The sequence below is a fragment of the Chiloscyllium punctatum genome, chromosome 5 (genome assembly GCF_047496795.1).
Source record: "Chiloscyllium punctatum isolate Juve2018m chromosome 5, sChiPun1.3, whole genome shotgun sequence".
Lineage (NCBI taxonomy): Eukaryota > Metazoa > Chordata > Chondrichthyes > Orectolobiformes > Hemiscylliidae > Chiloscyllium > Chiloscyllium punctatum.
In genome coordinates, this window is record NC_092743.1 from 70217335 (window position 1) to 70241897 (window position 24563).

Consider the following 24563-nt stretch of genomic DNA (forward strand, 5'->3'; position numbering starts at 1 on the left):
CTGTGAAGCGCTTCTGTGATGTTTCCTCCAGTATTTGTAGTGGTTTGAATCTGCCGCTTCCGGTTGTCAGTTCCAGCTGTCCGCTGTAGTGGCCGGTATATTGGGTCCAGGTCAATGTGCTTATTGATTGAATCTGTGGATGAGTGCCATGCCTCTAGGAATTCCCTGGCTGTTCTGTTTGGATTGGCCTATAATAGTAGTGTTGTCCCAGTCGAATTCATGTTGCTTGTCATCTGCGTGTGAGGCTACTAAGGATAGCTGGTCGTGTCGTTTCGTAGATAGTTGGTGTTCGTGTATACGGATCGTTAACTGTCTTCCTGTTTGTCCTATGTAGTGTTTTGTGCAGTCCTTGCATGGGATTTTGTACACTACATTGGTTTTGTTCATGCTGGGTATTGGGTCCTTCGTCCTGGTGAGTTGTCGTCTGAGTGGCTGTTGGTTTGTGTGCTGTTATGAGTAACTCATCAAGCCTCTACTACCTCAGAAGGTGAAAGGCAGTAGATGTATGGAAATACCATCATTACTCACAGGTTCCCCTCTAAGTAACACACCATCTTGATCAATGGTCCTTCTCCACTATAATCAAAATCCTGGCACTTCCTTCTAATAGCACGGTCAGTATACTTGTATTAGATGATCTGCAACTGTTCAAGAACAGCTCAACAGCAAGGACAATTCGAAATAGGTAACAAAATGCTAGCCTTATCAATGACATCCATAACTCAAGAAAGAATTTTAAAATGTCTTAATTTAAATTCTCAACTTGCACACTCTCACTTTTCTAATACAAAAGTGGGTGCTTTGGTTTTGGTTTTCAACTGGTTGAAGTTTATTATCAAGGCAATAATTATTAGGTATTAGTCTGGGGAAACCCACCAATCACAAATTTCAGCATTGCTACAAGCAAGATTATGAATGCTGTTAATGCAATGGCACATTCTTGTTCAAGACCTGTTTTGACAGGGAAGCTGTGGTGGAATGAGAAGTCCCTGTGAACTTCAGAGTATCCCTGTAGCACCTTCCAAAGGACAGTTTGATTTTGAGCAAGGCACCTACAAATTTCTAGACTTTTCCTGAATTTTTTTGTGTTGTGAAGATGTTAGTTCCTACTCTGGTGAGACTTGGTGAGACCTCTGCTGCAATTCGTAAGAAGTGATCAAGAAATCACCAAACTCAGAATTTACCAACAGTTAAGAGCATTACTCTGCACCTGCAGTTCACGTTGTCTTGCTTATACTTTTTTTAAAAATCTCAAAGGCAACTTGGAATTTCATAATTACTGGACACTGTAGGTTTAGCATGGCCATCCATCTAACCTGTATATCTTTGGACTGTGGGAAGAAACTGGACCACCTGTTCATCACTGGCATATTGTGAAGACCAGAATCTATGTATTTTTAACCTAGTTTTGCAGTAGTTTTTACTTTGCCAAGCAATGGATCGCTGTCAAGCACTCTTCTGATGTGAAATTCTCCACAGGGAATTTGGAATAAATGGTTCTACAAAGTGTTCTTTCCAGTGAGTACTGATACTACCCATACCCAAGGAGACATATGCTATCTTTGCATCTTCCTATGTTAGGTCATGAATTGACTTGAAAAAGATCCCACATCTTGTATGTCAGCAAAAAATTGAATTTCCTCAGCCTTCTGTTCTTTGAATCACAGGTTCTCAGCTTTGGCTGTCAGGTGAGCAAGTGTTGTTCTTTGGAATTTTGATCCGGTCATCAGGATGGAAATATTGTACAAGCAATGTGTTTGCATATTTCTGTATCGCTCACATCAAGCCAGCAGTACTGTCTTTAGTCATCTGAGAGAGGAGACCTTGTGTGTAATGGATTTCAATGATCAAGCAGCATCAATTGAGACTGCAATGATGTAGTTGGCATGTTTGTAGTTTCCAATTCATTTGGTCTTAATTCTGTCAGTTTGATGTTATTTGACAAGTGATTGTGTACACGTGACATCAGAACTTGTACCCCAGTTGTTCAGGATAAAATCAATTTTGATATGGGGATCAAATTTAGCATTTTAAATTCACTGATAAAAATCAAAGTGGGAATCAATGTGTGCTATGAACATGTGCAGAGAGATTTCAAGAGGACTTGGAAAGTTAAGTGAGTGCTCAAGAACACAGATGGAAGGAATATGGATGATTGAGAGATTATCCACTTTGGTAGGAGGCACAAAGGTGTAGAATATTGCTTAACTGTTGACAGGCTGGGACATGTGATCTTGAAAAGGACCTGGACATCCCAGTTTAGAAGTCACAAAGTTAACATGCAGGTGCAACAAAGTATTAGAAAAGCCAGTAGGCTGTTGGCCATTCTCAAAAGAGGCTGAGCAGTAGATCATTTAGCACCAAGTCTGTTCCACCATTGCATTAGATCATTGCTGATCTGTAGCCTAAATCCAAGTACCTACCTTTGGCTCATAATGCTTAATATGTTTGCTTAACAAAAGATTATCTATCTCAGATTTAAAATTAACATGTGATCTAGCATCAACTACTCTATGTTGAAGAGAGCTCCAAACCTCCAAGACCCTTCCTTACAAATCTTTTAAATGATCGAGTTCTAAATGTTTAGACTTTGTCCCCTAGCTGTAAAATCCCCAACCAGTGGAAATGGTTTATCATTATCTAAGTCTTTTCTTGTCAACATCTCAAAAACTTCACCCGTTTCCATTCCAAATTCAAGAAAACAAGACTAACCTGCTTAATCTCTTCTCATAATTTAATCCCCTAAATCCAGGTATCATTCTTCCAAACCTATCTTGTACTCCCTCCGGACCGAAAATATCCTTAAGGTGTGGTACCCAGAGTACAGGAATAAGGATGCATTACTTCAATTCTATAGGACCTTGGTGAGACTACGTCAAGAGAAACATGTACCATTCTGATCCTCTTACTTATATTGTTCCATATGTTGGAAGAAATGTGGAATGCAGATTGCAGTGGAAATTCAGCAAACTAATTCCTGAGAAGGTTTGTCCATGTCTGCCTGTTTGAGAGACCCCACAGAGACAACAAGCAAAACTAATGTCATTTACAAAATACCTTGCAAATGTAACAAACAATACAGAGGACAAACAAGCAGGAAACTAGCCACCAGTATACATGAACATCAACTAGCCACAAAAAGACATGACCCACTCTCACTAGTGTCCTTACATACAGATGAAAGAGGACAACACGTCCAGTGGACAAGCCAAACAGAGACACACGAGAATTCCGAGAAGCATGGCATTCCAACCAGAACTCTATCAACAAACAGTTTTGGACCCCCATTTACCACCCTCAAAAAAAAAGAACAGGAAATAACATCACCAACCCAAGGAAACCTAAACACATAAATAGAAAGCGGGTCACTAACAACAGTGCTTCACTAGAGGCTCACTGACCACATCACCTAGTATGGTGATGAAATGTTTGAAAATGAGCCTTCCAGCAAGCAAACTTACATCCAGGACCTCAACCTGAGCTACAAATCTTCTTAAAATTCACTGACTCAGCCTTTCTTAGAACATGCAAAGAAAACAGCAAACCACAAACAACCAAGAATCCAAAGCTGCTGAAGTGATGGGTTACTGCTGTCATAAATGTTCCAAAACCCTACACATACCTTAAAATTCCCTGCAGTAGGGTATTCTGTGCTGACAAAGATATCGTCATACATATATATTAACAATATGCCACTGAATTTAACTGAACAATATATGAATACCAATATAACTGGGACCCTCTTCTTGATGCCTTTCCTCTAGTTTCTTGTTCTCATAAACATACTTTTCCAATAAATGCACTAGGTGATTAAAACACACCCAGCTTGTAGAAACCAGCCGTTCTACACAGCACTTTGTAGTTTGCTCTTTATCAAGATCAGACATTGAACATATCTATATGCTTATCCTCCAAATCCCTTCTGCCCCCTCACTCACTCAGCAGCACCTGTACGTAATCACCATCTCACATTCACCAGCCCTTGTTCTCAACTCCAGATGTACCATTTACTCATCATCCTCTCCTCCCAGATACCTCAGCCAATCCACAAAGCTTCTTTCCCCAAACTTGGTAACCATCTCACTCAGCAGTGTTTCTTTCTAAGCTCCTCTTCATCCCACTCAGTCTTATAATGTTTCTTTCTAAATCCTCTCCCCACCTACTCACCAGCCAGTTTTATCACATCCCTAGGTCAAATATTCACTTTGCTGTCTGTCATCCCAACCTCTCCCTCCAACCGGCTAATACTCAGGCTGATTTCATCCCAAACACCAGTTCCTCTCAGGTTCCCACCAGGATGAAGATTGGGGATTGGGTAATAAATGTTGGCCAGTCAGCGATGCCCAAGCCTCATGAGTGAATAAAATTACAAAACAAAAACCTGTCAGTAACAGATCTCACCCTCCTAAATGGAATGAGTGAAAGCTAAAAAGCGTGCTCCTCAGTCTTATTATTAAACAAGAGGTTTCAGATTTTGGGATTGCCTTTTCACAGATTTGGCAGCGTTTGGAGGTAGCAGAAGGTGGTGGTGGTGGTGGTGGGAGGAATCAGAAAAAACGACTAGAATTCCATTATCCAAAACTCAGACTAATGCCATTTCCCATCCTTCTGCACTTCCTCATAATAGACAACAGCAATTATTTAGAATGAATGATTTTATCGAAAGTGATCCGAAAAATATACATACCATACAATAATGCAGTCAAATCAAAGACTACTGTTATCCAGTATTTGGCATCACAAGCTAACAAGATATGAAATCAAATACTGTACACTGTTCCCAACCTCACTTTCTCGAGATGAACTATACATTGATGTCTCATTGTAGGTCAAGCTCATACATGCCCTTATGCATGACAGAAAATATAGATAATTAGCTGGAAGTGGAGTAGAGGAAGAATTGAAGGATTCATAATCTCAATAGAGAATGCCAATTGTTTAGCCTCTACTATAACTCCCTGTTCAAACTAATGAAGCACCACAGAAAAATAATAATAATAATAATAATAATAACAACAATAACAACAACAACAAAAACAATAATAAAAACATTTTTAAAATGTGTAATTCGTGAATACCACATACAGGTATTTAGTGTCTAAGCAAATGAAAATAATCTTTGCATGATTTAAGCATTTTAACAAGTTGTGGTGGATTCCAAGGTGACAATATAACTTCCAAAAGCACACATTGTAGAACTGTTAAGTATTTATAATTTATAAACACCTACTTTGTAAGTTTTTGCTTAATATCTTCCACAGAATGTTCGTAACTGATGTATGCATTTTCAAACTTTGCCAGCAGCTTTTGAAAAGAATGTGTGCAGTCCTCCAAATTGGCCATAATGGCAGCCCAACCTTGATGCTGAAGATGTTCATCATGGACCAATCTTTCACAGAATGAACAAAGCTTCTTTGCTACTTCATACATCTCCTACCCAAGAAAACAAGAGCACAAACTTAATATCAACTCATTTCCATGGTAACCTATGCACATTATTAAATCAGAATTTGTGGGGTACTTCATTCTTCAAATTACTTTGCTGATATGCTGTTAATTATTCAAATCTACATGCTTGAAAGTAAAAGATGAACAAAAATGAGGATTTTTCAGGACAAAATCAACTATAAAGCAATAAATCAAATCAAACAAATCAATTAGAATATTTTGTTTCCCACAGATGTAAGGTGAAACTTCGCAGATGCAATTCAGTTGAAACATACACATACCTAGCAGAACATTTTTTGCAACGATTTATACAAGATGACAATGCATTAAACACATATTACCTCTCGATGAATTTTTAAAAGGACCGTGGAAATAAGATCAGAGACTGATGACCTGCAAATTTCCACCACAAGCCACCATATTCCCACTTCCTGGCCATTTGGGAATATGTTGGTTTTGGGAAGAAAGCTCCACCAATGGGCTGGAGTAAATTAGGCATCATTAAGGGTGTATTAAAGCCACACTACGGATGTCAACTGACATCTTCCAGTCAGCATGCAGAATCCCATCAAGGCTAAAACATGATCCAGGGATGGAGATAACTGCCACCATCACACAAGAATTGGAACAGATTCTATCTCCTCTTTCTCACCTCTCAACATGATTGCGAGATGGCCAGAGTTTTACTTTTGTCTTCTAATATAGCCTTCATAGGGCATCTGTACCATAAGTTGCCTTGTCTCTTCCTATGACTTTCGAGCCTCTAATGCTGGGACTGTCGATCTCTCAAGACTGGAGTGTTGGGTCATCTACTTGCCATCCAACTCAGGACTGAGCCAGCTCATTATGCTCAATGTAAAAGCACTAGTCAGTAATTGATCAACTTGGGTGGAAAATTTTAATGATACGGGTCAATACCCAGAAATACACTTGAGGACCTCCTATCCCAGTACTAGACTGGAGCCCAAGTTATCCAAAAGTGCGTCATACCAAATTACATTTGAACATTGCCAGATGTTTCACAGATAAGCAATGCTGCCAAACACTGCACAGCAATTTCCATTAATGATCAATAAAAGTAGCAAATTCATTTGCTTTTGCTAGTGTTTAAGGGATATGTGCTGAACAATTCAAAATGAAATTAGAGTATCACAGAAAACAAAAATGCAGAGAAAGGGCACAGCATGGAACTAGTTCAATTGCTTTTGTTGGGAACCAATACTGACACGATGGGATGAAGAGCCTCCTTCTGTGCTAGGTCCATTTTATTCTGAGATTGTATTCAAAGAACTATTCTGCGCTTGACATTCATACAGTGACAATGCTGTAGCTTTAAGAGGTTATTTTGTCCTCTTCTCTTAAAGAAGGGAGATTGAACAAGAGAGAAGTTGACTGTAAGAAAGTAAACAGCCTGAGAGGCCTCGAGTGTTTTTTTTAAAAACAAAGTTGGAACGATGGAGGCAGCTTGGCTCAGTGGGGCCAGCTCTTACAGAGTGGAATTTCAAGTTTTATTTTAGGTTTAGCTTTAAGCATTTGTTGTTGAGAGCTTGAAGAGGTAGAAGCTATCTTTCCACTCTCGGTGACAGCTAGAAGCTGGGGTTCCTCTCTGCTGTTGAGTTACCAAAGAGAATATTTTACTAAAATTTTCCTTTATGGTGTAGGTTTGCTATCCAGATGTTTCATTACCTGGCTAGGTAATGAAACGTCTGGATATCAAACCTACAGCTCAGCGAGCAAACCTACACCCTAAACCTCAACCTGAGCTACAAACCTTCACAAACCTTGCGATTTTCCTTTATCCCCAAATGGGTGCGTTTATGGGACACTACTATATTGGAACAGTTAATTAGAAATAGTTACTCTTTTTAATATCCAGTTAAGTTTTCCAAGAGAGCTAAATTATTTTATGTTCTTCTTTCTCTTGAATGTATTTTAACTATAGCGTTTGAATAAATGGTTTTTGCTTAACAGTAGTTTGACCAGTCACATTTGTCTAAAAAAATGTAGCAGTTAGGGTCAAGGGGTGTCTGGTCTGGTCTGGTCCATAACAATATCCATCTGAACATGAAGAGTTTTGGTCCAACCCAGGAAAGCCCAAGTCCTGCCCATAAAAGGCCGACAAAGTCAACCATGCTTATCATTGTACCTTTGGTGATCAGCAAAGAGATAGAAAGGACTATTTACAGTGATATCAAGCAGCAAAAGAAAGGAATAATCTGCTTGCTAATGTTCTGTCTAGGTTCTGCCAGGGCCTCTCAGTTCCTGACCTTATTCTAGCCTTGCTCTTAATATGACTTTGGAGACAAGGTGGGAGCGACACTGACATCAGATCAGCATCTGATAACATCTGGGGCGCACAGTAGATCAGTGGCTAACACTGGTGTCTCACAGAGCCAGAGATCCAGATTCGATTCCATGCTTGGTTGATGAGTCTGCACATTCTTCCTGTGTCTGTGTGGGTTTCCTCCAGGTAGTCTGGTTTCTCCCACGTCCAAAGATATGCAGGTTAGATGGATTGGCCATGTTAAACCCATAGTGTCCAGCAATGTATAGGCTAGAAGAGAATCCCTACAGGATAGAAATAGGCTCTTCGGCCCAACAAATCCACACAGACCTTCCGAAGAGTAACCCACCCAGGACACATTCCCCTACCCTATTATCCTATATTTACCCTGACTAATGCATCTAACCTACACATCCCTGAAGACTATGGGCAATTTAGCATGGCCAATTCACCTAACCTGCACATCTTTCGATTGTGGGAGTAAAGTGGAGCACCCAGAAAAAACCCACGCAGATACGGGGAGAATGCTCGTGTGGAGTTTGCATAGTCACCTGAGGATGGAATCAAACCTGGATCCCTTGCGCTAAGAGACAGCGGTGCTAACCAGTGGGCCACCATGCTGTCCCACATTAGTCAGGTTAGCCATGGGAAATGCAGGGTTACAGGGATAGGATGCTCTTTTGAGAGTTGGTCGGGACTCGATGGGCCAAAATAGTCTGTTCCCATACTATAAGGATTCTGTGATTCTAAGAGTATGGCAGCAAGGTGCCCCAGCAAAACTAGAAATCAGGGACTTTCTGCTGGTCAGAATCATACCAAGCATGAAGGAAGATAATCAACAGTTCCTGAGCCGAGCCATCATCAGCTACTTCAATGACCTTGCCTCCATTACAAGGTGAACATTCAACATAACATCCACCATTAACTTCCTTCATCACCAACAGCAGCAGAACCATCTAAGAGATACATTGCAATAACCTGCCAAGCTTCCTTTATCAGCATCTTCCAAACCTGTAATGTGAACCACCTAAGAAAACAAAGACAACAAATACATGGGAACACCACCACCTAAAAGTTTCCTTTAAGCCATATATCATCTTGACTTGGAACTATATTGCTGTTTCTTGGCTGTCATTGGGTCAAAACGTGGAAACCCTTTACTAATAGCAATGTGGGGGACCTACATCAAGGACTGCAACAGTTCGTGAAGGCAATTACCCTTCAAGGGCAATCAGGAATAGACAATTATAAAACTACTAGGGAAATTAACTTTAATGATTAATTTAGTTTATTCATAACCACACTAAGTATATTTATTGATTAAACTAATTTTATATTACTTTGTTTAAATTTAACTGACATAGATTTAGTACAGCAAACCTTTTTCATTAACCAGTACTGATGGAACCAGGATTGTGGCGGTTGATCAAATATTCTGATTGATAATGTGGACCTCTTGATCAATGTAAAAACACAAACTAAGTAATAGAAATGTAATGCAGGGGGTATACACATCACTGTTAATCTTTATTTACAGCTTAAAGCACTTCAATAATAATGCAACTTTTCCTTAAATAAAACTTACTAGCAGAGAGCCTTCTCACTCACACTAAAATTGACTACCTGGTCCTTGCAGTGCTGGTGATAATACAGTAAATGTCTGGTATTTGAGATATATAATTTTTGTTGGTTTATCAAGAGTGCCAGTTCACAGGGTGCTAGTTAAAACAAAGTCTTAATATCATGTGATTCTGCTTGGCCCTACTTGACAAAGAAATGCACCACAGGATTGTGGAAAGAAAGAAAACATACTAACACATTTCAAAATTACAGAACAAGTGCCAGAGATTCCTGTTTAGCTGATTTCACAAAGCGCAATCTTCAAAGTTGAATAAAAAGAGTTAACATCCTCCCAGTTTATCAGAGTGTTCCTCAAAAACCTTCAATTATATAGATTGGTAATGACTAAGCCTAGTACCAGGCACTAGACAGGTATTGAGAAGGTTGATGTAGTTCTGACACAACTGTGCAGAACTTTCCATTATTCATTAGAAACATGAGAACTTTAATTCTTGAAGCCAAGAGCCAAAATATCAGGTCTGGTTCATAACAGCATCCCGATGGGATAGAATGTATACTCTGTCACAGAAAGAAAAGTTCTGCGATTAGATTAGATTACTTACAGTGTGGAAACAGGCCCTTCGGCCCAACAAGTCCACACCGACCCTCCGAAGAGCAACCCACCCAGGCCCATTCCCCTACATTTACCCCTTCACGTAACACTACAGGCAATTTAGCAAGGCCAATTCACCCAACCTGCACATTTTTTTTGGACTGTGGGAGGGAACCAGAGCACCTGGAGGAAACCCATGCAGACACAGGGAGAATGTGCAAACTCCACACAGACAGTTGCCTGAGGCAGGAATTGAACCGGGGTCTCTGGCACTGTGAGGCAGCAGTGTTAACCACTGTGCCACCATAGACTTCTCATTGGTTCAAAGTGATGGTTAGTTGAACTTATCAGAGATTCAGATGACAAAGTGACACTCAGGGCAAAATCTAAGTAAGAATGCTGTGGAAAAAGATGCCTGTGAGAAAGTAATTAGTTAGCAGACAGAAAGAATATTGATAAAAGAGTCAGAGGAATGTAAAAGGATCAAATGCTGAAAAAGGAGTACATCTCATTAAAAGAGCAAGTTCACAGCATTTGAAGGAGGGCCTCAAACTTTACAAGAATGCTCTAAGCATACATACCTGTTTACAATCCTCAAATCACTGTAGACTGTTACATTTCCAGAAAATAAATATGATTTCACCCTTTCCCACTAATCTTCACCCCTTTGATATTTATTAAGCATGATTTATATTGTATACCTATGCCTGCAGTGTTTGACAACTGATCATTGCGAACAAAGTTCCTCCACATTAGCAATGCTGTACCAATATTTTAATATATTGATGCAATTTCATTTTAACTCTGATGTTCCATTTAAAGCAAGTCAATAAAAAGATTGGTTCCATTGCTCTGGAATTCCTTACAAATATAATTTCTAATTTCCAAGCAATATGTACATATTCAAAAAGTGCACAACATAATTGAGGAGCCACAATATTACTGTGGCTAGACAGCAGAAAGTCAGACGAAAATATCTAGGTTGGACATTCAAACTGGAAAGCACTTCAGAAGTAGCAAATTAGATACTTAATATTTTAGCCAAGTGCACAGGGATCTTGTGCATGATTCACACATATAGGAAAACATTAATTACTGTAGATATCAATTACGCATGTTTTTTTTAAAATCAACTTTACACTTAAGATTTTTATCTGGTTCATATTTTGAGGAAATGTTTTCAACATTTGGGACATTTTTGTTCTACATTGCAAATAGTGTTTCCACTGATGTAATCTAATGTTTACAGCAAATTCAACAAGAAGTCGATCATAATCATTTGTTAAAATCTGAATAACATTTAGGTAACATATTTGGCTCCAGAACTGCACTCTCATCAGTTATTTGGTGGTCAGTTTTACAAATTTGCAATAAGAAAAGGTGCAGTCATTTTAAAGTTCCCTTTTCAGTGCTTTTAAACCTAGCTTCACAAATTAAGTTGATCAGATGCATGAAATAAAATTTACAGAGCATCAGAGATTTTGGACTTCTTTGGAAATTTATAAGTCGATGCGAGAGCTACCTAATGTAATAAATATGGACTGGCAAAGTATCCCAGTTGAGATACGGATTCAAGTTATTTAGATTATGTAATATTTCTCAAAGAAGGGATGACTCTTAACTAAAGGTTAGTATCAGAATCGGCTGAGTGACTGATGAAAGTGAAATAAAGCTCCTAATTACAGATGAAGTGTTAATTTTGTAGAGCTGTTGCGAGCAGCAGAATTAGGCACCTAATGGTTATTTCATTAATATTATGCTACAACTGGAAGCAGATGCTAGCTGTCACAGGAATTAAAGTTCAGGAATTTCATAGAAATGTAAGCGGTGGATTGTAAACTGCCTACTTTCATAATGCACCCAAAATGGCTGATAGCACGATAATGAAGTTTGGCTAAAAATCTGGTTTGCCACTTCAGAGGCAAATGTGATGGTAAATACACTTTTATCACCATCACGTGTATGCAGATCATTTCAGAAATGCAAGAACACTGAAGCAGGCTTTCTAGTGAATCACCGTTTTGTTGTTTGTCCTCCATGCAAGTGAATTTATCTAATCACATTTACCCACTACTCCTACATACATCTAAGCCCTTTTCCCTCATCAACCTATGCTTAAACATTGACACTGTCTTTCAGTAATTTTGACATTAAAAGATAGCTCTTAAAAGGAAACAAGTGCAAGATTTAAAATTAGCAGACTGTCTCCATTTGCACAAGTTAAAACACCACAAAATTGGTAATAAAAAAAAAATCCCTGAAAAATATCTTTTTACAATAAAAGGCAGACAGATAAATGACCAAATATTAATGAAGCTCATTTAATTGCAGGTTAACACTTCAAAAAGGTTCCATAGGGAGTACTTATTTCAAGTTTCAGTCTACACTACAGAATCGCAAGGCATTACCACTCACTGGGGGAGCAGCAGCAACAAAGGAGGCAAAATTCCTCCATTAAACTTTTTGTTTTTTTTTAAATGTACATCGGATCCCTAATTTACAAACATCTTATGTACAAATGCTCGTATTTACGAATTAACTCATGCATGGATGTCATTTTTTTAAAAAAAGACTTGACATACTAACATTTCCTGCACTTACAAATGGCTCTTTTTTTTGTCCTGCATTATTTCCTGACTCACACACAAATCAACTTACAAACGGATTCCGGATGGAAAATGTTTGCAACCTGGGGCCTGCCTCTAACACTGTACCTAAATAGCATAAATCTGAAATTGTTAACTGAGATCCTGTATCAAAAAGGTGCACCTTCATGAAATAACATTTAATTTGAGTGGTACAATTGAGCAAAAGTTGCACAAGAAACAGTCTCTAGTACAATGAGGACAAAACAAACAGCTTTCTATTTAGAGTACTGCTTTGGTAGATCAGAAACATGTTAGTTGAGTAATACTGCTGCAATGATTTAGAGAACCATTTGAATTTCACGATAACACCAATTCAGAAAAATAATATTTCAACAATTACTTTCAGTAACTTGCATGAAGTGCAAACAAACTCCACACATAGATTTTTGTCCATCTTACCACAGCAAGTTGAGTTCTAGAGGCTACTGTGTGAAATACAGCCGGCATCATAAGGGACTCCTCTACCTTAAGCCCCATCTCATTTTCTGCAGAAAATGTTGTCTTAGGTATAGTTGGTGCACGATCACACAGAATCATCTCTTTGTTGTACAGAAATATGGGATTTGTATCCTGTGATTTAAAAATGTATAAAAATAAATTCAGATTGGCTTTAGCTATGAATTCAAATCATCTTCCTACAAAACAGGAAGGATTAACCACTTTATAACAGAAACTTATTAGAACACCCTGGCAATATCTTTAATGAATGTATAATTACAATGGCTATGCAAATTATGTTCCATCTGACATACGCATTTTAAATTAAAACATTGATTCAAATTCATACGCATCATGCTAAATCCTGAAAACTTACTGCAATGCAAAATAAGACAAAAATGTAGACATTTCGTGTTAAATAGAGTACACCACATTAAATTATGAATAAATTTTAAAAGGCAATTTATTAAATTGCCATTTTCATTTGGTTACTTGCATCAATCTTACGTTTTACATGATACATTCTGAATCATACTTCTCAGGTACAAAACTTCTGCAGTCACAGTAACCATTTTGCTCCAAATAAACATCTAAACAAAAATTGTCTTTATCCTGATACATTGAATGGTTTCACAAGATGATATTTAACTAATGACACAGCATTTGCTTTGCTGAGAGTCTATCCTGAGACTTGACAGTGGGAGGGCAGAGATGTGGGAAGCAAATCGCAAACATAGCATTCATTTCCAAATCTTGCTGATTGCCAATTCATTTTGTGCACATGTTGAATTCCAATTTTATAACATCTAAACTTTCCTTTCCTCTTAGCATTAGTTTCAATCAGTTTTCTCTGGAAAAAAGATAGATAAATGCAACAAATCTCTCAAATTTTCAGATCCAAATAGCAGAAATCAATCTTGGTTGCTTTATTCTGAATGCACTAAGATCCTCCTAAACTTCATTTGAAAAAAAATGGACACATGCTAGAAGTTCTCTCACTGAAAGCCAATATGTTTATAGTTAGTACAACTTGTTTCAATGCAAGATTACGATACATTATATTGACCTGATTTAGATTATTGATAACTATCTATCTAATATTGCCTGGTTACTTTTACTCCATAATTATCCCAAATTATCTGGCAACATTTTCATGCATCCTGTTCCAATGTTCAAAGCCTTTAGTCTCACTGCTTACTTCATCTTAATTATGCTAAATCTCTTTCAGCCTCTCCTTAATCACAATGTTAGTCTAGTTTTCAGCCAATAAGCCATAACCTGGTTGATACTGAGGAGTTGGACTGATGTCTGTTTCCATGTTGGTATCCTTTTTGGATCTATTTGGTATCCTTACATGAAAGCACATTCAATTTGATGCTTTTGAGGAATTAATAGTAGAAAGGGATATTGTTGATTTTACAGCACAACAGAAGTCCTACGATAACAGCTGAATGCTTAATGGGTAATTTGCAAATTATAATAACAAAGAGGCAGCACGGTGGCTCAGTGGTTAGCAATACAGCCTCACAGCGCCAGGGACCCGGGTTCAGTTCCTGCTTCGGGCAACTGTCTATGTGGAGTTTGCACATTCTCCCTGTGTCTGCGTGGGTTTCCTCTGGGTGCTCCGGTTTCTTCCCACAGTCCAATGATGTGCAAGTTACTTGAATTGGCCATGCTAAATTGCCTGATGTGTTAGGTGCATTAGTCAGGGGTAAATATAGGGAATGGTTCTCTGTGGGTTGCGTTTCGGAGGGACAGTGTGGACTTGTTGGGTCGAAGGGCCTGTTTCCACACTGTAGGGAATCTAATCTAATCTCCATGATCTTTAACCTATTATAAAATTTCAAATCAAACATCTTTAAATTGTCTATAATATCCACGTGAATAATAATCACGAAATTTATCACAAACCAAAACTGCCCAAGACCACACAGTTATGTATAACATGGTGACATAAAACATGAACTATGGAATGCAAAAGTCAATTGGCCGATTTAACATCTGGGGCTTAAATGGACTGCAGTTATATTTAAAAAGCAACCAGAAAAATGGCTTAAAATAGCAATAGGCTTCACCTATTGGTCAAATGTCCAAATTTCAACATGAATTGGAAAACAAATTTAAATTAACATTTTATTCTAAGGCAAAGATTGCAATCACACATGTTTTTTTTAAATTAAAAAAAAACTTGGCTGTGCTTAGTGTCACACTTTCATTTTTCCTCTGCATGAGCAAATAATAAGTGTTCTTTCTTTTATGCATTTAATTTGTTCCTTTCTGTTCAAGCAGACATTTGTTAACAACCAGCTTAATTGGAGAGGGGTATAACCTTAAGTTAACAAACTTAAATCTTTGTTGTGGCCAACGGAGGTGGTTGAATGAGGAGCCAACTTATCCCCCTCATCTGGTCATGGCACAAAGAAATCTGTGATCTATATAGTAAAATAAACATCAATCTAAAATAGTTTCATTTGGACTCTGCACTTAAAGCTTTAACCAGTGACTGCAACCTTGAAATTCTCAAAAATGCACACATTTTCTTTAAAACAACGAAGCATTTATTCAGCCACTTGAACTTAATGGTCACATACCGTCCCAGCACTGTAGCTACAAACACGTCTGTCAGCAACCATGCACTCTCCTCCATTGACGACCAACACTTGATGCTGAGTCGCGATCTTATATTTAGCTTGGATTGCATGCTTTAGATCTGCAACACTGAAGTTACAAATTCAGAACATTTACTTAAAAATAAAGTTAACTATCTCAATTTTGAATAATGCCTAACTAGAAATCATTTTGCAAATTCAATTTATTAAAAATTATAACTTACACATTAAATAACTTACACATTTTACAAGATCACAATTTTTCATTAATTTTGGCAAACTAAGTACAAAAACATTTGAGAGGGGATTTGGCATTTGTTGGGCCACATTGTCAGATAATAGCAACATGAGTTCACGTAGACAGCTGGTAATATTTTCTTTAGTAAACCACGATACACGTAGATATTGTTGCTTGGGAATCTGAATTTTAAAGTAGAGGTGATTAGGTTTTCAGTTTCCGTTCTGTGAAGGGTAGGTTTTTGTTTGAAAAGTCAGGAAGTTACTTGGTACAGTCAGCTAAATGCATAATTTCCAAATTGTATGAAACTAAAATACATGCCTAAATGGGATAAAGTGAGGACTGCAGATGCTGGAGATTAGTGTCAAAAAGTGTGGTGCTGGAAAAGCATAGCCAGTCAGGCAGCAGCTGAGGGGCAGGAGAGTCAACGTTTTGAGCATGAATTATTCATCAAGAAGCTTCCTGATGAAGAGCTCATCCTCGAAATGTCAACCATATGTGCTTAAATATCTATTAGTTAATTGATTAAGTGTGTACAATGATGAGTTTTACAACATATAGAAAAAATGGAGGAGTCAGCTTCAGCCTCGGAGTTTCATCCTAGCAGAAGGGTAATTTGTTAAACCTGCTGACTGTGCGAGTTTGCTTTATGGAAGCGCTAGATTCGAGAATTGGTAGAAAACTTTGGGCTGTCAGAACCAAAAAGGAATCCATAACCTCAGAAATGAAACAAGTCAGTTAAAGAAATTGAGGAGTCAAAATATGAGTGATACTTCACTAGGATGAAGTATCTATAAAGGACTGGCTAAGAAATTAATTGAATATCTATTTTTGCTGTTAATGTTAAGTTTTTTGAAATTATAAATATAATTTCGCTTTGTTATTGCCCTTCAATGCAATAAATTTGTGTTTGTGTATTAAAAGAACACTGGCAAGCCAGTACGTTTGGTAACTAATTGCCACAGTAACCAGACTGCAAAAATAAAACTCATCATCTATTAAATCAGGTCTTGCTTTGAGATCTGATTTGCCCAGAATTAACATCAAGTGGATGATTGAATACTCTCTATTTCATACTGCAGAATTCTATGTTCCCACATCTCTGTCACAGAAACACATCACAGCATTTAAGAGTACAGAGATTATGTTGGAACTGCATACAACATGGTTAGGCCACAGCTACACAGTGTGAGCAATTGTAGAATTCACATTATAGGAGGAATCTGATAGCATTGGAAAGGTTGTGGAGGAGATTTATCAGGAGGTTGCCAAGGCTGGAGAGTTTCAGCAATGAAGAGAGATTGAACAGAGCAAGGTGGTTTTCCTTAGAGCAGAAAAAACTGGAAGGACATGATTGAGATGTATAAAATTACGAGTGGCATAGATACAGTAGACAGAAATAAATTTCTTCCCTCGATGAAGGATCATTGCTTAGGGGACACAGATTTAAAATAAAAGGCAGAAGGTTTAGAGGAGATAAGGATTATTTTTGCCCATCTAGAAGATGGTGGGAATGTGGAATGCACTGCCTGTAAAAGGATGGTAGAGGCAGAAACCTTTGTAGAGTCATAGAGATGTACAATATGGAAACAGACTCTTTGGTCCAACTCATCCATGCCGACCAGATATCCCAACTTAAACTAGTCCCACTTGCCAGCCTATATCCCTCCAAGCCCTTCCTAGTCATATATCCATCCAGATGCCTTTTCAATGTTGCAATTGTACCAGCCTCCACCACTTCCTCTGGCAGCTCATTCCATACATGCACCACCCTTGCATGAAAATGTGGCCCCTTAGGTCTTTTACATCTTTCCCCTCTCACCCTAAACCTACATCCTCGAGTTCTGGACTCCCACCCCAGGGAAAAGACCTTATCTATCCATGACCTTCATGATTGTATAAACCAATCATCAGGTCACCACTCAGCCTCTGACACTCCAGGGAACACAGCCCCAGCCTATTCAACCTCTCCCAATAGCTCAAATTTTCCAACCCTGGCAACATCCTTGTAAATCTTTTCTGAACCCTTTCAAGTTTCAGAAAATCTTTCCAATAGGAAGGAGACCAAAACTGTATGCAATATTCCAAAAGTGCTCTAACCAATGCCCTGAACAGCCACAATATGACCTCCCAACTCCTGTACTCAATACTCGGATCAATAAAGGAAAGCATACCAAACGCCTTCTTCACTATCCTATCTACCTGCGATTCCACTTTCAAGGAGCTATGAACCTGCGCTCCAAGGTCTCTTTGTTCAGCAATACTTCTTAGGATCTTACCATTACATGTTTACGTCCTGCTAAGATTTGCTTTCCCAAAATGCAACACCTCATTTATCTAAATTAAACTCTATCTGCCACTCCTCAGCCCATCTGATCAAAATCCCATTGTACTCTAGAGGTAACCATCTTTGCTGTCCACTACGCCTCCAATTTTGGTGTCATCTGCAAACTTACTAACTCTACCTCCTATGTTCACATGCATTAAATGTAACATTTTAAGGAGCATTTGCAATGCTAAGACATGAGGCTATGGGCCAAAACTTTGATCCCTCAATTAAACCATGACTTTCAATAGAAAAAGAATGTCATAGCAACCAGGTTGGAAAAGTGACTCATAAGATGAAGAATGAACTGAGAAAATGGAAATAGTTAGGTGTCTGCTTTTGACTAGCATGGATTTGATGAGCCCAAGGGCATTTATGTGTGGATCTCCATGGCTTTATCACAATTTAGTTCAACTGCAAAGGATTTATTAAACATCAACCGAGGTATAAAAGATGCATTGATGTGTTGAATTATTGGCTTTCTTAAGTGCAGAGCTGCTGCCAGCACAAATATGACCAGAATTCACAAATTAGATCATTCAGAAATAAACCATCAAAAAGTACTAACGATGCATGTAAGGTTATTGATCATTATGTCTATTTTTTGTAGTATTACATGGCCAAAAACTTATTCTAGATCATAATAGGCAGAAGCATGTTAAAAATGTTAAAGAAAGGACTTCATCCACGTGGTTATAAGTTTTCAAATTTAAGTCTTAGGAAAAGCCAAGATCAAATATGGCACTTCATGCACTAATAATTTTCCCAAAGCAAAGTTGTACTTAAAATAAAAATCTCAATTTTGTCCAAAAGCAACAGGCAGCAAAAGGAAATAATTTGTTGATTTTAACAGATAAGAAATTGCACAAGATTCACCAGTATTAAAAAAACGTGATCATTGGAGTTTGGATCATCCTGGCCAAAAGTAAGACTTGAGCCATTTTTCCCCAAATTATCTTTGATGTAAAAGTGTCAGCAATATTGTATTCTCATCCCTTTCCCATATTTATGGTTCAAATCAAAGAACCAACTGAGGCAAATTTCAAATCTCCAATGGCAAAATACAAAACAGTTCAAAACAGAGCTTTCTCAAAATGAAGTGTAAGACTGTCACTCCAACTCTGATGCTTCATTCAACTTATGCTAAAGAAATTATTCCAACTTCAGTTTAAAAAAGCTCATACCAAGAAGTATGGAATATGAACCCACTTTTCAGCCTACAGTGGAACAGAAACATTTATTATTGGATTTCCAGCATCTGCAGGTTTTGATGTTTTTTTTTCAAATAGCAAAGCATATTGCTTCATTGTAAATTTTAAACAGCAATCCAAGGCAGGGCTTTTTTTCAGAACTTTTCCCATGCACCAACAATAATGTTAGTAAAAATAAACGTGGGTCAAAACAGGAAAAGAACTTATGAAATCTGTACAAAAATGCCTTCTTTATGTTATCGACAATGCAAATCAACTTAGCTTGGATACAACCCTCAAAAGGAAGACAGCTTCAATGACTTTTTTTACCCACAGCAGACTAAATCATAAAATATGTGCAGATTGGAGACAAGATAAAGGAAAAAGAAAAATCATTCTTTTTTTTAAAATCTAACTACCAAATACCATTTATATAGGATATAATTTAGTTCATTAAAAGGAACAACAGACTTTAGCTCCTGTAATGATTACTCAGCACATGTATCAAATTTTGTTATTAAACACGTGATTAAAGACAGAACCTTTGAAAAAATGGTAATAAGAAGTGTATTTTTGTAGTACCAATTATAAAGCACTTAGTGCCCAGATCAGGAATAACTGACATATCAATAACACAGCAAATACATTGAACTGTTGAGTACAGAAGTTGGGGTGTCATGTTGAAATTATATAGGACATAAGTGAGGCCTCTTCTGGAATACTGTATACAGTTCTGGTTGTCCAATTATAGGAAGGATATTATTAAGCTGGATAGGGATCAGAAGAGATTTACCAGGATGTTGTCGGGTATGGAAAGTTTGAGAGGATAGGACTTCTTTCACTGGAGCATAGGAGGTTGAGAGGCAACCTGACTGAAGTTTATAAACTTATGAGAGGTATAGATAACAGTTGTCATTTTTTCCCTAAGATAGGGATTTCAAGACCAGAAAACACATTTTTAAAGTGAGGGGACAGAGACTTAGACAGGAGGAGCATTTTTTGTTTACACAGAGGGTGGTTCATATGTGAACTGAACTTCCCGAGAAAGTGGTGGATGTGGGTGCAATTACAATATTTAAAAGCCATTTGGATAAGTATGAAGAAGAAAGGTTTGGGGGGAAATATGGGCCAGGAGCAGGCAGGTGGGTCTAGTTTAGTTTGGGGTTATGTTTGGCATGGACTGTTTGGATAGAAGGGGCTGTTTCTGTGCTGTATGATTGTATGGCACTATAAGTGTTTTCTGCATGAAGGGGAGGAGTCTTTGGGATCTGCAGATATTGGTAAAATTCTGAAGATATATACTTACGTCTGTACAGCAAGTTCTGTGTCAAATGTAAGAGTAGTTCCAGTGTTAACCAGAAATACATACAACTTCATATTGTTGCTGCCACTTTCTTCTGTTTCACTTCAGTCATTTGTCACCTATTCCCAAAAAAAAATTATAAATGTCCAAGTTTACAGTAATCAAAACTGGAGTTGTAAGCAATCCAAAGCTATATCCTAAACAATTGCTCAATGTAACTTAATATTAAATAACTATGCAATAATCTACATTTCTTCTGAAGTTGAACGTATAAAACTGGTCTTCAATTCACCAAGATAAATTGTTATAATGCAGTTTGGTTCAGCAGCTTGTCTTTCAGAAAAAAAACCCACAAGATTCCACAGGTTAAAACAGAAGAATTTTTACAATACAAAGATTCAAACAAAGCAAAACCTAAATACTTATGAAACAAAATTCATTCTGAAACCCAGAATCAACCAAATGGAGCAACATTCAAATTGCAGTCGATTATAAAACTATAAATTATGTATTAAATGGCAAAAGACAGGTCTTGCAAATTAACCTAGGTGTCAATTTAGCAAATGACATCAGTGTTAGTCACATAATCCTTCAAAAATCAATCTTCCTTAAATCTGTAGAGTTGAAATTATAGGATTTAGCTTGATCTCCAGCCCAAAGCAGCACACAACCTGTGTGAATTACACATGAATAGTCTTCACAAAATTGCACAAGTCTGCAATGCCTCCTAAAAACTTTGCTTAAAACCATTTTAATGGCATAGCTTTACCAAATACATATGTTTTATTGCATCTGTGTGCAAATTTTTGGATTTCACTGCTATCTTCTAAAGTGGCCTTTACTGCAGCACTAGAATCATCTACTGATTTCAGATAGCCAGTATATCGTGTACAGTTCAACTAGTTTACATCTCCAGAGAAATTTTGATTTCTAATCTCAGTTTACTTTCCATAGAACTTGCGCCTTTTTGTAGATTTGTTTGGTACTTCCCTTCAGGGCCTCATCAAGTTCATATTGTTCACAGAACCCAGCTTTCACTTACTCCTTGCCTGCCCACCCACACTCCTCTTCAACTTCTCTCCTTGTCGAGGCCATTTAGTGCAATAAAGAATGCATGGTTTGCTTCTAGCCCTGATCGTGCAAGATAGTTAGAAAGGTTTTGGAATGGGTGAGCTCTACACTTCGAAAGATGCCCAAGTTGGGACTTCAAGCCAGAAATGTGGAGAGGGAGGGGGCAAGTAAAAAGGAATAGAGTAGCAATCTGACTTGGAAGATTCAGCCCACTAGAACATTAAAATACACATTCTCTCACTATCTGGCCTTGTAGATCTAGGCTCAGCTTTGCAGAGTCGGGAGATTCATAATCGTCTAAGTGAAGAAATTGTTCGTCTAAACTTGAAAGGGTCAACACTTCAGTTGTAGGCTCAGCAAACAGGAGGAACAGCCTTTAACATCTACTGCAGTCCGTCTGCAAGATTTTCCCCAATATAACTACATTTCATGGCCTAAACATTGTCACAACCCCTTTGGTAAGAACGGAGAAAGATGGTATAGGAAGTATTGTTGCCTGGGAGTGAGAGAATCCAAAAATTCAGCTTGTGACCCCACTTGGATTCTCAAACACCACTTTGGGAAGCCCTGATCTGCTGTGCCAAACTTGTTGAGAATCCCATGTTTCAGTGAGATTACATCAGATTCTTCTAAACGTCAAAGAATAACAGGTCTTTTCCATGCAACTTCTGAAGAGAGAACATACCCTCATTCTCATGTCAACTCTTTCATTCAAGAATTAATTCAATGGACATTGGCTAAATCATCTCAAGGTGAATAGTTTGGTCTTTAAGAACACAAATATTGTACAAGATTTCTAGTTGTCATCTCAGCAAGGACTGGCATAATTCGAACAAGACCACCTCCTTTAGACTTCAAATCTGTTATTAGAACATGGTACAAGGTTTCAGATTTTTAGATCATTGGGTTCTCTTCTGGGGAAGAGATTACCCATACAAAAAGGGACAGGTTACACCTGAACCAGAGGGCTCCAATATCTTGGCAGACAAGTTTGCTAGATCTGTTGGGGCAGCTTTAAATTAAGTTGGCAGAACCAGAGCATCAGGTCACAAGATACAGTAAGCATAGAGAGACTGAGGAAGGGTAGATTAAAATGGCAAGAGGACGGGAGTTCAGGCAGAAAGGCAGAAGGAAGCAATGCGGGCAACATAGCAAAAGTAAAATTGGGTGACAGAATCACATGCAAAAGACAGGGAGATCGCTAGATTCTAAAAAAGGGACAATGAGAACAAGGGCTCTTTGTTTTGAATACTACAGACATTCAGATAAAGTCCATGAACTTGTTGTGCGAATCAGTACAAAGGGGTATAATTTAGTTGCAATTACAGAAACATGATTGCAGGGTACTGATGACTGGGAATTAAATATCCAAGTGTATCAGGTAATTAGGAAGGATAGGCAGGAAGGTAAGAGAAGTGGAGCTCTTAATTAAGGATGAGATTGGGGCAATAGGGAGACACTATATTGGATCTAAGGAGCAAAATATTGAGTCCATTTGGGTGGAGATCAGGAATAGTAAGGGGAAAAAGTCACTAGTGGGAGTAGTCTGTAGGTCACCCAATAATAATGCTACAGTGGCATAGGCAATCAATTAAGAAATATCTGATGCATGTACAAATGGGATAGCAGTAATTGTGCACATCGAGTGCCTCTACCAATTTCATTTGGCCAGTCTTGAAGAGGAGTTCATAGAACTCATCCATGATAACTTTATTGAACAGCATGTTACCGAACATACAAGGAAGTGTGCAATCTTCGATCTGGTCCTTTGTATTGAGACAGGTAAAATTAACTACTCTACCATTAAAGATCCTCTCAGAAAGAGTGATCACAATATGAATTTTAGATGCAAATGGAGGGTGAAATAGTATAATCTATAACCAGGGTGTTCTGCTTAAACAAGGGAGACTATAATGGGATGAGGAAGGAGTTGGCTAAATTAAGACTGGGAACACAAGTTATATGGTGAAACAGTCAAGGAACAGCGGAGGACTTTCAAAGAGATTCTTCACACTACTTAAGGAAAGTATATACTGGTTAAAAACAAGGATAGCAAGTGTAGGAAGAGCCAGCCTTTGATAACCAAGGAAATAAAAGGAAGGCATCAAAGTAAAAGCTCAGGCTTACAACGTGGCCAAGAGTAGTGGGAAACAGGAAGATTAGAAAAACTTTAGAAAGTAACAAAGAACCACGAAGCAAGCAATAAAGAAAGATAGATTATGAATGCAAATTAGCACAGAATATAAAAGCAGGTATAGGAAAAGTTTTTATAAATTCATAAAGTAGATGTAGATCCTTTCCAGGATGAGAAAGGGGAATTAATATTGGATATTGCAGAAACAGCTGAGGCCTTGACTAACTATTTTGTGTCAGTTTTCATAGTGGTGTGTCTAAAGAATGATGTTAGGGATACGATGGGAGGGGAGAATATTGATAACCATTGAATTCAGAAAGGGTAGTGTTAAGCAAACTTGAAGGTCAAAAGGTATATAAGTCACCTGGTCCTGACAGAATGCAACCCAGGGTGCAGACAGAAATAATATTAGTAAATGAGTTAGTGGTAATTTACCAAAATTAATTTTACTTCGGGCAGGTTCCGGTGGACTGGAAGCCCGTGAATGTCACGGCACTGTATAAAAAAAAATGTATAGACAAAAGGCAGGTAACCAAAGGCCAGTTAGCATAACATCTGTAGTCAGAAAATTGCTAGAGGCTATCATTAAAGAGGAAATAGTGAGATATCTGGGTGGAAAGGGTTCCATCAGGCAGGCGCAGAATGGATTCAGGAAGGGAAGATTGTGTTTGACAAACTTACTGGAGTTCTTTGAGGATATT

At 38.0% G+C, this 24563-nt stretch overlaps 1 protein-coding gene across 7 annotated transcripts in view; it reads right to left on the reverse strand.

Moving 5' to 3' along the window:
- The window catches only part of rb1cc1 (RB1-inducible coiled-coil 1), a 209139-nt gene that overhangs the window by 168137 nt on the left and 16439 nt on the right, over nucleotides 1–24563 (reverse strand). For all 7 annotated transcript variants that reach the window (XM_072570524.1, XM_072570523.1, XM_072570522.1 and 4 more), the window contains 4 exons: nucleotides 20661–20776; nucleotides 15583–15709; nucleotides 12953–13123; nucleotides 5231–5433 (listed from right to left, as the gene is read on the reverse strand). In XM_072570524.1, coding sequence (XP_072426625.1) covers nucleotides 5231–5433; nucleotides 12953–13123; nucleotides 15583–15709; nucleotides 20661–20731 — 572 coding nt within the window. In that variant the 5' untranslated portion in view covers nucleotides 20732–20776. The remainder of the gene's footprint in view (nucleotides 1–5230; nucleotides 5434–12952; nucleotides 13124–15582; nucleotides 15710–20660; nucleotides 20777–24563) is intronic.